General features: G+C 58.2%; 1 protein-coding gene across 3 annotated transcripts; it reads right to left on the bottom strand.

Annotated features, from left to right (window-relative positions):
- Nucleotides 1-2,228: 2,228 nt before the first annotated feature.
- On the bottom strand, nt 2,229-13,833 carry RPS6KA4 (ribosomal protein S6 kinase A4). 3 transcript variants are annotated; one of them, XM_049892336.1, is made up of 17 exons: nt 13,638-13,833; nt 13,473-13,544; nt 12,552-12,770; nt 12,345-12,460; nt 11,582-11,689; nt 11,256-11,336; nt 11,074-11,177; nt 10,822-10,972; nt 8,111-8,275; nt 5,746-5,874; nt 5,463-5,575; nt 5,277-5,370; nt 4,488-4,661; nt 4,218-4,412; nt 3,716-3,875; nt 3,366-3,529; nt 2,229-3,162 (listed from the first exon to the last, which is right to left on the bottom strand). In XM_049892336.1, exons 1-17 carry the CDS (start codon nt 13,690-13,692, stop codon nt 2,968-2,970), a joined length of 2,295 nt encoding a protein of 764 aa, XP_049748293.1. In that variant the 5' UTR covers nt 13,693-13,833; the 3' UTR covers nt 2,229-2,967. The 3 variants fall into 3 exon arrangements, with proteins under 3 accessions (XP_049748293.1, XP_049748291.1, XP_049748294.1); XM_049892334.1 differs by having other exon boundaries at nt 5,463-5,596; nt 13,638-13,830; XM_049892337.1 differs by having other exon boundaries at nt 5,463-5,596; nt 13,519-13,544; nt 13,638-13,698.
- Nucleotides 13,834-13,945: the final 112 nt, after the last annotated feature.

The following is a 13,945-nucleotide window of genomic DNA, read 5'->3' as shown; positions in this document are numbered from 1 at the left end:
CAATAAAAGTCATTTGCATTTGCATTTTCTCATTTTAAAACTTGTCCTGGCCTCCCAAAATAAGTCTATTTAGGCCAGGAATAGGCTGCCAGTTTACAACCCCAACATTACCATGGCATATTCTTGTTTAGAGCCCCAGGGAACCTTAAGGGAACTTTCCCAGTCACACAGTGGGTACCACAGGGCAGACTAAACCCAGCACCCCAGCTTCAGTTCTAACAGCAGTTAGCTAACGGTGACTCAGAAGCTGGAGGCTTACAGGGCCTCCAGACCCTCCCAGAAGCGTCAGCATTTTAACGGAGCAGGGAACCTTTCATGAAAAGAACTATAGGCCCAGTGTAGGAGGGTGGGCCCTCGTAGCCCCCTGAGACAGCCTGTAAGGCTGAGTTAGCCAGAAGCCAAAGTCAAGGTGTGGGAGCGGGCTGCCAGATGGGATCACTGGTCTCTGGCCCGTGATCTCCCTGCCCTTTCCTCCTCTCCACTCCACCCTGCTGATTCACACCCTACCCAGCCCTCAGCCCCAGATCACCTATGCCTCCTACCTGCCAGCTCCCTGACTGCAGAGGGCAAAGGTGGCCTGGCTCATTCCTCTAAGCCCCTGCTCTTTACACCCCAGCAAACTCCTTCCTCAGGGTTATTTCCGCCCTGTGAGCCCAGTTCCTTCATCTGTGAAATGAGGCTAAGGGCACCTCTTTCATACAGTGGTTGTGAGTCCCATGAAATGAGGAATAAGGAAACTGATGACAAGAAGCCATTTTTATGCATCAAATTAGCAAAGGTTTTAAAAAAATACACAGTGTTTGTGAGCATACAATAAAATTGACATTTTCCTATCCTGCTGCCTGCTGGGAGTATAGTATACATCAGTACAATATTTATGGGGGAGGTGGGTCATTCAAAAGTATGTATCAAAGTATGTAGGCAAATCCGTAGAGACAAACTTAGATTTTTTTTTTAGGACCTGGGGGAGCCCCTGGGAAGTGCAAACGGTTAAAGTGCTCAGCTGCTAACCAAAAGATTGGAGGTTCGAGTCTACCCAGAGGCACCTTGAAAGAAAGGCCTGGTAATCGACTTCTAAAAAATCAGCCATTGAATACCCTGTGCACACAGTTCCACCCTGACACACGTGGGGTCGCCATGAGTCAGCAGCTGGTTTAAGGATGGAGGGGAGTAGGGGGAGAAATGAGAAGCCACCGCCAAATGGGTATGGAGTTTCTCTCGGGGTGACGAAAACGTTCTGGAATTAGGCTGTGGTGATGGTTGCCCAATTCTGTGACTATACATAAACTCATTGTCCTGCACTCTTTAAGTGGGGGAATTACATGGCAGATGAGTTATGTCTGAAAACAGCTATTTTTTAAATGCACTGGTTTCTGTAAAGTTTGTTTCAGCAACACTTATGATAGAAACAAAGTTTTTAAACAATCCAAACATCCAACAATGCAGTAAACTTACAGCTCATCCTTACGATAGAACTCTTTGTAACTGAGCAAAGTCTGGAATCAGACTACTGAGCGGCAATGCCCTTCTAGCTGAGTGCGCACAGAGTCTAAGGGCCCAAAATGTGTGCCCGCTGCCCGCCCGGCCCCGGCCCCGCCCTCGCCCCGCCCCCATGGACAGGCTCAGCCTCCTCAGCCCTGTCCAGCTGACCTCCCTGGGGGTCCACCCCTCCCCTACGCCCCACCTAATGAGCTTCCAGAAGGGGAATCCACGATCAAAGTCTAAGCTAATCAGCACATTGCATCCTCTGGCCACAATGATTGGCTCAGAGTGGGCACATGACCTAAGTGGGCCCAATCAGAGTACATCTCAGGATTTGCTAGGAATGGCTAAAACAAAGACTCTCATTTAGCACCAGATTTCAATCTGCAGCTCTTGAAGCAGCTGGTACCCATCCTGGGGCCAAGAGAACCCTCCAGGCTAGAGCAACGCCAAGGAAGCAAGAACGAGCTGGGGATGGGGAAATTGAGGCCTGATCAGGAGCACGGCTCAGGCCTTACCTGAGGCTGCCCCTGGACTGTGTAGCTCAGGAGCCTGTAACTCTCATTCTGCTTAAGCAAGCGTGAGCTGGGTTTTCTGTTACTTACAACAAGGGAATCCTAAGTGATCCATGGCACAGCTGTCCAGACACACCCCCAAGATGGGAGTTCGCCCAAGGACAAAGGGTGCCTTCTCATCCCAGCATTGGTCTGCCCTGTCCCTCCCCTCGGAGGCTCCGCACATACCCACACAGGCACACACACACAGACGCCGCACAGCACTGGGTGGACTTTTATTTTAAAGTCAAAGGCACAGCCTGGATGGGCTGAGGCAGTGCCCGCCAACGCCCAGCCCAGACCCCCAAGGCCCCGCCCCCCAGCCGGGAGCAGCTGTACCAAAGGGGAGGGGCGGTGAGATGGGGGCCTCCTTCTTAGGGGGTGACCTGCCTCCTTCCTGAGCCCCAATAGGGGAGAAGCAGGTGACCTGAAATGAAGTAGAAATGCTTCAGGGGGTGCCCCAGGGCCTCTCCCTCAACCCCCCAACACAGGTCTTTGGTGGACGGAATTGCACAGACAACCCATAAAGTGACAGCTTGAGGAGAGCTCCCCAGGAGCAGAGCCTCAGTGGGGTTCCCAGTTTCTCCCTGTGGCAGCTCAGTGCTTAGAAATGGGGGAGGTGCTCTTCACTGCTGGAACAGCACCCCCCCCCCGCCCCCCGCCCACGGGCAGACCCGGATGAAGCAGGGTCTTGGGAGAGGGCTCCCCACGCTCCACTCCCGGTCAGGACCCCTCCCTCCCTGCATCTCTATCTACCTGGTAAGACATAAAAAATTCTCTGCTTATAAAAATACTTCTGCTCTGTCTGGAAGTAAGGGGAGAAGGGCAACCCCTGGGGGTCAGGGCAGAGCCTCTGGCCTAGGTCAGGGGGCAGTGAGCCAGGCTCCCAGGTCACAGTCCCTATGGGGGAAGGGGGTCACAGTGGCAAGGGCTAGGAGGGGGGCAGGGGGCCATTGGCGCGGCGGGACGGCCCCTTGGCTGCAGCGACCCGTCCCGGGACCGCAGGCGCGGGGGAGCCGCGGCGGGAGGCGGCAGCGCTCCGCAGCTTCTGTTTGCGCCGCTTGGCCAGGGGCGCGTTCTCCACGCTCTTCAGAAAGAAGCCCTCGCGCTTGCCGCGGTTGAACGCCTGGCGGAGGGGAGGTGGTAAGTCCCCGGGCCTGCCTGACTCCCTTATCCTAGCTTTGGCCTCAGACCCTGGGACCCTCCTCATCCCAACAGATCCTTGGCCTCCAGCATCCTGAAAGGTCAGGGCCCCAACCCGCCAGAAGCCACTTCACCTTTCTGGGCTCTGTCCCCTCCCCCCTGCAACCCAGAGGCCCCACCCCTCACCATGAAGGTGGCGTTAAGCCCAGAGCGCACAGCAGGTCCGGAGGACTCCAGCACGTCGGGCGTCCGCAGTGGGGGCGAGGAACGCGCGCTACCATCCTGCAGCCACGAGCTGGCCCGCAGCCCCTCGAGTTTCAGCCGCTTGGTGGGGTCCACTGTCAGGAGCCCTGCAGGTGGGCCAGGGAGGTTGGGCAGGGTCTGTGTGGAGGGGGTCACCCAGAGAGGCCCCAATACCACACACCCCTACCCCAACCAGAAAACCAGGACACGTGACCCCGCGACAATCCCTGGCCCAGCCATGGCCCCACGACCTCCCACTTCCCAACTCTGCCCTACGCCCGGGGCTTCCGCACCTCGAACCAGCTCCTTGGCTTCCTCGGACACACCCTGCCAGGCCTCCCCATCCAGGGAAAAGCGGCCCTCGCGGATCTTGCACATGATCTCGGCCGCCTGGCTCTGCCCGCCCAGGCCTGAGGCCCCCTGGAAGGGGACCTGCCCTGACAGCATCATATACTAGAGGGGATGTGGAGAAAAGTGAGACCGCCACGCTGTGGGGACGAAGGCAGCCAGAGGCTGACCCCTCAGCCTACCCCCTCCACTAGAGCAATTCCTGAGGCCCATGTGTGATTATCCCTGGCCACTAACCCCCAAAACACAGGTGCCCCTGATCACTAAAGCGACCCTGCCTCTGGACTATGACAACCCCCAAAGATCATTCCCTGCCGCCCCCACCAAGATGTCCCCTGCCCACTACCTCGGGCTGCCCTGAACCAGGGTGCCTGGCCCCAGCATCAGGAAGACCCTTGACCCAGCCTCAGGCTACCCTGCACCGACTTCGGGGACCCTGCCCCATACCAGAATGACACCGAGGCTCCAGAGGTCACAGGACTCATCATAGCCTTGCTGCGCCAGCAGCTCGGGGGCCGCGTACTGCAGCGTGAAGCAGGGCGTTTGCATGGGCCCCGCGGGGCTCTGCGGCCGCAGCCGTGCGAAGCCGAAGTCAATGATCTTCACCGGGGCCTCCGGCGACTCGTCAGCGTACAGGATGTTCTGTGCGGGTGGTGGGTAAAGTCAGGGGTAGGCCCGCACGCGCACCCCCTTCCCGCCAGCGAGGCCTGCACCCACCTCGGGCTTGAGGTCGCGGTGCACCACGCCCGCCTCCTCATGCATGAAGCTCACGGCTGACACGAGGCTGCGCAGGATCTGGCTCGCCTCCGACTCGCTGAAGTGCCGCTTCTTACGGATGTGCTCCAGCAGTTCCCCGCCCCGCAGCAGCTCCAGGACCAGGTACGTGTGCAGCTGCAGGAGGCGCAGCGCATGGTCACGACACCCAGACCCGGACCAGGCCCCGCCCACCAGCCGGGCCCCGCCCACCAGCCGGGCCACACCCACCAGTCGGGTCCCGCCCATCAGTCGGGCCCCGCCCACCAGCCAGGCCCCGCCCACCAGCCAGGCCCTGCTCCTCGGACACCCGCTAGCCCAGCCCTCAGGCCCCGCCCTCCCAAGCCACACATGGACCGCCCTGCCTACCTCAAGCCCCAAGTCCCTAGCCTCAGTTTCACCCACGTTGGAGCCCCGTTTGAGCCGTGTCCCCAGGACCACGCCAGTGACTATCCTTGGGCTCCGCCCCCGGCCCACAGGTATGCCTTTGAGGCCCCGCCCCTTTGGCCATTTTCAAGCCCCGGCCCTATCAAATCCTACCCTACGCCCTCCTCAAATTCCGTTCCCTTGGTCATCCGCAGCCTGGCCTTCGAATCCTCAGGCCCTCCTCCCCTCAAATCCTACCTCCGGGGCCTCCCTGGCCCCCTGGGACCCCACTACCGATCCTCAGCCCCGCCTCCTGCCCGCCTCTCCCGCTCCACCCATGGGCCGCCTCTTTCGTCCTAGCGCTCCCCCCAGCCCAGTAAGGCATACCTGGTCCTGATGCACCTCGTGCAGCTTCACCACATTGGGGTGCGACTGGCACAGCCGCAGGGCGGTCACTTCGCGCTGCGTGTTCGCCTCCAGCCTGGGGAGCGGGGCAGACAGGGTCAGGGCCGCCGACCCCCCTCCCAAGGCCCCACCCTTCTACAGAGCCCCGCCCACCCCGGGTCCCCCCACCTGCGGCTGAGGATCTTGACAGCAAACTCTTGGCCGCTCTGGCGCTGGCGGCAGCGGCGACACACGGAGAAGCTGCCCTGGCCCAGCGCGGGCTCCCGCAGGTCCAGCTCATACTGCTGGAAGAAGGGCGAGTCCTGGAGGCAAAGGGGGGGCTTAGGGGGCCCACCTCAGAGAGGCTCGAGACCTCACCGAGGTCACACCGCGGGCTCCCGGTGGAGCCAGGCCCGGAATCTCAGGGCCCAGACCCCCAATACAGCTTCCCCCCAAACCCGGTCCAGCCCACCTGCATCATGGCGCTCCTGGCTACGGCTGCCCTGCCTGGCCGGTCTCCAGGGCCAGGAGCTCCCAACACATCGGTCATTACAGCGTTGTTGTGGTCAAACAGGATGGAAGGCGCCACAAAGGAGTATCCCTGCGGAGGAGGCGGAAGGGGACAGGATGGATGGGCAGCTGGGGGCTGGGGTGCAGATGGGGCATCCTGGTGACACAAGAGGTGTGGACACATTTTATCCACCTGTTTTGTAGGAACTTGGGTCCATGTCAGTTCTCCACCAGACTGTGCTCCGACCTGTCTCATCACAGTGCCCAGCAAGTGCCAAGGGCAGTGCCTGGTACAGCACAGAAGCCCAGAATATGATAGGCTGGATCCATGCAAGTACTCTGGCCAGGCGTCAGACGCGCTTAGCTTGTGAGGCTCCAACTCAGCCCACTGAGAAGAAAACAACTCTATGCCTCCCTGCAGAGCAGACTCTGGCCCCCTCTGTGAGGAGGGCCACCAAGGAAATGCAACGAGAACCGAAAGTTAATTCTTTGCCCTTCTTAAAAATCCATGTCTTGGCAACTTCAGAGATTTTCAAAACTAATTCTAACCATGTGTTGTTTTCTCCCAAAAAATGCATCCCCACTGTGCCCTAGGATGTGAGTTCCACAGAGGTGGCATTTTTGTTTGTTAGGTTCCTTGATGTGTCCCCACGGGCCAGATCAGGGCCCAGCATACTGCAGGGGCTCCACACACCACTGTGAGTCATTAAGTGAATGAATAGACGTAACCACTGGTTCACAAGAAAGAACTTTCTCATTACTACTGTGATGATGGAACAATGGAAAACCAGAGAGCTGTCACTTCTGAGAGCTTCACGGAGCGGACAGATCCATCCGTACTGGGTATCGGTCTAGTTTAATATTTGTGAAGCATTCCCCACAGGCCAGGCCCTAAGCTGGACGTGGGGGACAGAGACGTTAACTGCACAGCCCCACCCTCTGGGAGCTTCCAGACCAGGGGGGGCATCTCAGTCAGACTGTTAGGGTTCAACATGATAAACGCTTGGAAGGAGGTGTCATCTGCAAAGGGCTGGGACATGAGAGAAGGGGCGACCCAGCAGGCCAGGGGAGTGGGGAAGGCTTCCCGTGGACAGGAGCACTGGACACCAGACCTGAAAGATGAGCGGGAACTTGCCAGGTGGACAACGTGGAGAGGGCACTCCAGGTGGAGGGAATAGCATGTGCAAAGGCACCGAGGTACGCTCTGGAACCTCTGAGCAGCTCAGTGCTGCTGGAGCATCAAGTGGGACACTACTGAGCACCAAGGCTAGGGCTCGAGCAAACGCCACATCATGCAGGGCCTTGAATGCTGAGCAAAGGACTTGTTTGCAGGCCTAGGCTTCTATAACTAGGTGGGAAACATGAGGTGGTGTGCCGAGGGGTATACGAAGCACGATATAAACATGCCATCTCTTCCTAGGTGTCCACGTAAGCACGTACAAAACCAAAAAAAACCCAGTGCCGTCGAGTCGATTCCTACTCATAGTGACCGTATAGGACAGAGTAGAACTGCCCCACAGAGTTTCCAAGGAGCGCCTGGCGGATTCGAACTGTCAACGCTTTGGTTAGCAGCCGTAGCACTTAACCACTATGCCACCAGGGTTTCCACGTAAGCACGTAGACAATTTAAAACATTTTTATAGAACAACAAAGAGATGTGATGGGTAGAAGGGAAATTTACACATGGTTTACAGATAAGCATGAGTTCAAAGCCACGTCCTGCTGTAGCAGTCTCTATGAATGACAACTACAGGTACCATGGGAGTGCAGCTCTGTGCTGTCTTGGGGAAGTCTCACTGGGAAAGCTTGGGAGGCAAAGCCCTAGAACAGCAGGCAAGGGACCCACGGGCTTGAGTGTTAGGAGGTCACTCAGCTACAGAGGGAGATGGGGAAGAAAAGGGCCATGAGGACTGAACAGGGCAGGGCCAGGCCTGGGAGAAGGGCTGCTGCGTGGACATTGGGGAGGAAGCAGGGTCAGGATTTGCCTTAGTGGCACAGTGGTTAAGTGCTTAGCTGCTAACCAAAAGTTCGGAGGTTTGAACCCACCAGTTGCTCCACGGAAGAAGGATGTGGCAGTCTGCTTCCGTAAAGACTTCAGCCTTGGAAACCCTATGGGGCAGTTCTACTCTGTCCTATAGAGTCGCTATGAGTCAGAATCGACTCAACGCCAGTGTTTTTTGAGCAGTGAGATCCTGAGCTAAACTTGGACCGAGTGAGGTGGGGAGAGGCCTGGGAAAGATGCTGAGTCCTGGTCAGGACATAGCTGTGCGGTGCCCGCGGGTCAGCCAGGGCCTCCCCTACACCTGGGTTCATGAGTTCTCACTCACCTGAAAGATGCGAGGGTCCCCAGGCGGGGGGCTGCCAGAGGGCGAGTAGACAGGCTCCAGCCGGGTGAATTCCTCTGCAAAGTTGCCCACATCCAGCTCAGAGCGGATCTGGGGCCGGAATGGGGCCGGAATCTTCCTGGCAGCCAGAGCAGTCCAATCCAAGCCCTGCGGAAAAGGAATCAGAGATCAGGGTTAAAGGTCAGGAACTGGACTCAGGCCACCCTCACTGGGCAGCTCCTCAATGACCCAAGGGCCTCTCTTGTGTTTGGGGTGAGCAGCTGCTCTTCCTGCCTCCCCAGTTTCCATTTCCCTCTCTCTGGTAACAGAATCTCTGTTTCCTTTACAAACCACCTCTCCACTATGCTCTGTCAATTCTGAGACTTTTTATAGAATTGGTCTGAAAAACAAATCTCTCTTAAATTTGAGAGGATGTGAGCCTGGAACTGCTGGGGTACCCTCAACATCTACTGATGAAGCCCCATGAAGAAAAGCAGAACCAAGAGACAAAGAAAGGCACTCCTGATGACACAGTTTGAGCACCTGGATGCAGCCTTGCCTGAACCCAGAACCTGTCCCTTGGACTTTTCACTTACAAGAGCCAAAACATGCCCTTTTATATTTAAGTAAGTGTGGCTGAGCCTGTTAATTGCCAGCCCAATAACCATTCTCCCTGTCTTCCTTAGAACCAGAACCCCAATTTTATTCCAGACAGCAATATACATAACTAAAAGATATTTTATGAACTGCCTTGCAGCAAGGGATGACGAATAACTTGTAAGCAAAAATTGTGAGGTAGAACTCCAGGGAAAGATCCTCAAGAAGGATCTTTGCAAGTGCTCTTTTTGCCCTTTCCATCCTTCTTCCCTCTGCTTCCTGCCTGGGAAGCAGCCTAGATGGCAAGATCTCCAGCAGCCATCTTGGGCCGTGAGGCAACCCTGGGGTGAAGCCTACACGCTAAGAATGGAGAAGCATAAGACAAAAGGAGCGTAGGTTCCTGAAGACACCATGAAGACCCCACAGCAGCCCTGGTCTGCCAACCTCTATACTTCATGTGAGAAAAAATAATAACTTCTTTTTTCTTTAGGCCACTCTTCGTTCCAATCTCTGTTACTAGCAGCCGAACTCTATTCCAACAGATACTACCATTTTGAATTAGACTTTTTGTCACTTAAAGCCAAGAGGCCTGAGTCAGGCTTAAAGGACCCAATTCTGCCACCAGGGATCCCGGCATTGCTATCACCAAAGAGGCTGCCCAGAAAGAAGGTGGAATGAGGGGAACAACCCTACCAAGAATCAGGCCTCAAAGGCCTTGGGGTCTCTCCTGTGGACAGATCCACCTGCTCCCAGCACCCAGCACAGCACCTGGCATGCACTCAGAATGGGTTTAAGGAACTCACTGAAGGAAAATGACACTTCTCAACTGCTTCCCCTTCTCCCCCAGCAAAGAGACATCTTCACCAAAGAGACTTAGGCTTCTGTCTGAGAAAGCATCCGCAAGGGCCCTTCCGGGTGATACTTACTGGGGAGACTCAAGGAGATGGTGCTTGTAATACGGGTAACAGAATGCCCGGCACATAATAAAAACCACTCCAAACCCGTTGCCATCGAGTCGATTCCGACTCATGCAGACTCCCTTTGTTATAGAATAGAACAGCTCCATAGGGTTTTCTTGGCTGTAATCTTTCTGGAAACAGATTGCCAGGTCTTTCTTCTGTAGCACCAGAGTGGGTTCAAACTGCCAACCTTTAGGTTAGTAGTCAAGTGCGAACTATTTACGCCACCCCAGCAGCCATAAAAGGGTGCTTTTGTTATCGTATCAGACAAGTGGCATATCTGTTGCCCACAGGCAAACAGAAGAACACAGCATTTAAGAGCACAGGCCTTCAAGCCCCTAGACCTGGGTTTGAATTTGAGCTTTTATTGCTTCCTGGCTAGATGAACTTGGGCAAATGTCTTAACCTCTCTGAACCTCAGGGTCCTCGCCTATAACAGTGGGGATCATCAGGATGGTTCAGAGGGTTACGTGAAGTAACGCAGGCCGATGGCTGACACAGTGAATGCTCACTGCCGTAAGGTCCTGCTGGGTGCTGGTGATGGCCAAGCACCTGGTCTCACAGGGAGGTGGAATGCACATGCTCTTAACCAGTCAGCCAAGCCCCACGTGGGCTCCTCAACCATCCATCCAAATGGCAGGCACTCAGGCTGCACAAAACTCCCTCCATTGCCGTCAAGTCAGTTAGGACTCATAGCGACCCTGTATGCAGACCCAAACTGCACAAGGACAAAACAAAACGGCCGCGGGGACGCTAAAGAGCCATACCTGTGATTTTCATTATTAATTTGGGCCCAGAGGAGACCTGGGTTCTGTCCCCAGCTCTACACCATTTTCTGTGCCATCTTGGGCAGTCACGTCCCTTCTCTGGGCCTGTCAATTGAAAGGACTGGTTGACCCATTCTCAAGTCCCTGCCAGCCCAGACATGATGAACCTAGAATTCTTTCCTTCTGGAACGCATCTCCAAAGCCTCAATGGGGGTAGATGAGAGGATAAGCCTCAACTTATACACATTTGCTTTCTTTCCCTGGAGGGTGGTCTGGACAAAGTGAAATCTACCAGGCTCAGACCCTCCCTCTGCATCCCCCAACCCAGAGCAGTAGCCTGGCCTAGGTGTGCCCAGCACGGAGGTGTGGGGCCCAGAGTCCAGAGCCTCACCTGGAAGAAGGGGTGGTTCTTGACTTCCTGTGCCCCCTGGGGACCTGCACCCAGCCGCTTCTTGGGGTCCTTGCAAAGCAGCCGCTGCAGTAGGTCCTGCGCCACAGGCCCAATCCGGGGGGGGAAGGGAGGGGAGCACTTCAGGATCCGTCTGAGAGGATTGGGGGGGGCGTCAGGGGCAGCGAGCCCCCCCACAGCCCTGCCCAGGCAGGCCCCTGGCCCTTGGCCGCCTCCACGTCCGGCCCTCCTCACCGGGACACCTCAGCCTGGGTGTTCCTCTCGCCCTCCAACGTGAAGGGCGAGGCCCCCGTCAGCAGCTCGAAGAGCAGGATGCCCAGGCTCCACCAGTCCACGGCCTACCAGGGTGGAGCCAGAATGAGGGCCTACACCGCCCCGGGCCCACACCCACTGCCCCTGCTTCCCCACCGACCTACCTTGCCATGCCCCGACTTGCTGCGGATGATCTCAGGGGCCATGTATTCAATAGTGCCACAGAAAGAGAAAGTCCGTTCTTTCTGGGAGGGCGAGAGGGCACATTTAGGTACCAAAGGCCTCTCTTTGGCCCCAGCAGCCCCCAAAGCTCCGAGTGAGGACTTGATGGACTTGTGAGGGTGGGGGCAGCGGGAGTTTCTTGAAGGCAGGGCCTGGGTCCATTCACCTCTGCACCTCTGGAAACACAGAGCCAGGCACAGGACAGGAAGAGACAGGAAGGAGAAGCTTGAATGGGGATGCAGTGGGCAGAGAGATGACCCTCCCTCACCTCCTCCGTCAGGAACTCCTTGCTCAGCCCAAAGTCCGTGAGGACGACGTGGCCCTCGGAGTCCAGCAGCACGTTCTCCAGCTTCAGGTCCCGGTAGATGATGCCCAGCTGGCAGGGCAAGAGGGGCACTGAGCTTCCTCCCCGAAACCTTCCCCAGCTCCAAGCCTCCAGGGACAAGTCCCCCACCCATGTCCCTCCACAACTGCTGACAACCAGGTCTCCACTCAAGACAAGGAGACCCTCCGAGAGGAGGTCCCTGATCAAGGACACCTGCGTGCAGAGGGACTCCTGGGACAGGGGCTGGGCTGGAGCTGAACCATTCTAAGGACCAAAGGCAAGGCAGGAAGACCCCAGGAAGAGGCCCCACTGGAGCAGCCCCAAGGTCCCGGGAGAAGGAAAGCCGGGTGAAAAGCTCATTTCAAACGCCGGGTGGAGAGCTCATTTCAAGGAGGTGCAGGGAGCGAGGCTTGAGGTCTGATTTTGAGGAAGTTCTTTCTGTGAGAGCGTCTCAGGAGGCAGCCCCGAGCTCCCTGTGAGAGGAAAGCCCCTTGGCCGAGGCGCCAGGGGAGGAGGCCCTTCCCCCCACCCCCGCAGGCCGCACTGAGCCCTTCCTTCCAGGCCTGTGAAGCAGCTCCAGTCCCCATTGAGGACACCGCGCCCCAGGAGGCCCGGGAAAAGACCCACCACGGCCATGTTCTGAAGCCCCTTACAAGCCGCAGGCGCATCCCCATGGCAACAGCCGCGTGGTCAGGGCCCCGCCCACCTTGTGCAAGTGTTCCAGGGCCAGCACGATCTCGCCCCCGTACACGCGCACCTCGGCCTCCTTGAAGTGCTGGCGCTGGTAGAGGTGGGTGAACATCTCCCCGCCGCTCACGTAGTCTGGGGGACGGGATGGGGGTCAGAGAGCGCCGGGTCCGGGTCACCACGCCTGCACCCACCCCGGCCGAGGTCAGAGTGCAGTTGCCCTTACCCAGGATGAGGTGCAGCTTGGCGTCGGTCTGGAAGGCGTAGTGCAGCGTGACCAGGAAGGGTGCCTGGCGGACCAGCTCCAGCACCGAGCGCTCGGTGCGCGTGTGCTCCTGCGTCTTGGCGCGCTGCACCAGCGCCGCCTTGCGCAGGACCTTCATGGCATACAGCTTCCCCGCGTCGTGCCCGCCCGCCTTCCGCACCAGGAACACCTTCCCGTAGGCTGTGGGAGCAGCAAGTGGGTGGAGGGTGGTCCGTGAGCAGGGGGGTGGTGCAGACTGGCGGGGGCGGGGGGTGATGCCAACCCAGGAGGGTGTGCAAATCGAGGGTAGAAGCCGGGTCGCCAGGCAGGTGTGCAAAGAACTGGAAGAGGTGTGCAAGGAACAGGTGTGCAAACCCCAGGAGGATGCTCCGCAAAACCAGGGCGGGGATGTGCAACCCAGACTGGGGAGCATGCATCCCCAGGGGGCCTGCAGCGCGAGGTGGGGGCGGGGCATGTGCAAACCTGCGAAAGAACAGGCGGATGCAAGAGGATTCAAATCCAAGGAAGGGATGCAGAGATGCGGGTGGGCAGTGCAAACTAGGGCTAGGGAGTTTGCAAAGCGGGGGAGGGCGCTTCGAGCAGGGGAAGGGGAGGAGCTGTGCAAATAATTGGGAGGGATGCAAGGCCCTGCAGGGTGCTGGCAAACCGGGAAGGGGGCATGCACGCACAGGACCTGGCAGGGAGGAACGATGTCACCGTTGAGCTGGCCCTGGGAGAGGGCATGCAAACCCTGGCGGGGCAGGGCGGGGCGAGCTAGGCGGCTGTGCCGGGAAAGGGTGGGGGGCCTTCCCGGTGGCCTGGCCCGGGCCCAGGCGGGTTTGCGGCCCTGGAAACCCAGGGCACCGAACCTGGGACACCTGCCTGGGGGCCCGGGGTCCTCACCTCCCGTGCCCAGCACCTTGAGCAGCTCGAAGTTCTCCACGCTCACCTTCTCCTCATGCCCGGTAAGGTTGGCTGCGGACACAGGGAGCGAATCAGCTCAGCCGGCCGTGACCCTCCCAGTCCTACGCGACAGCCACCCCGCGCCCCCTGCCGCTCTTGCTCCACCTTCCGTGATCCGCAGCTCCACCGCACAGCTCTCATCCTCGTCCTCGTCCCCCATGGCGGGCGGGTCCCTGGGCCCGCGCGGCTCGGGCTCCGGGCGGCGCCGGTTACATGGCGGCTCCGGCCGGGGCGGGCGCTTCCTGGTGCCGCCTCCGGGCCGAGGCGGGCGCCGCCTCTCGGCTCTCCGCCCCGCGCGGCCTGAGTCAGGCGGCTGGAACGTGACAGCGCCGGGCCTCAGTGGGCGGCCGGTGGGGGTCGCCCTGTCTCCCCGCATGGGGGCAAGCATCAAGGCTGTATGCTAAGGAGATCCA

The sequence above is a fragment of the Elephas maximus genome, chromosome 7 (genome assembly GCF_024166365.1).
Source record: "Elephas maximus indicus isolate mEleMax1 chromosome 7, mEleMax1 primary haplotype, whole genome shotgun sequence".
Lineage (NCBI taxonomy): Eukaryota > Metazoa > Chordata > Mammalia > Proboscidea > Elephantidae > Elephas > Elephas maximus.
This window is presented reverse-complemented; position numbering and strand designations above follow the sequence as displayed.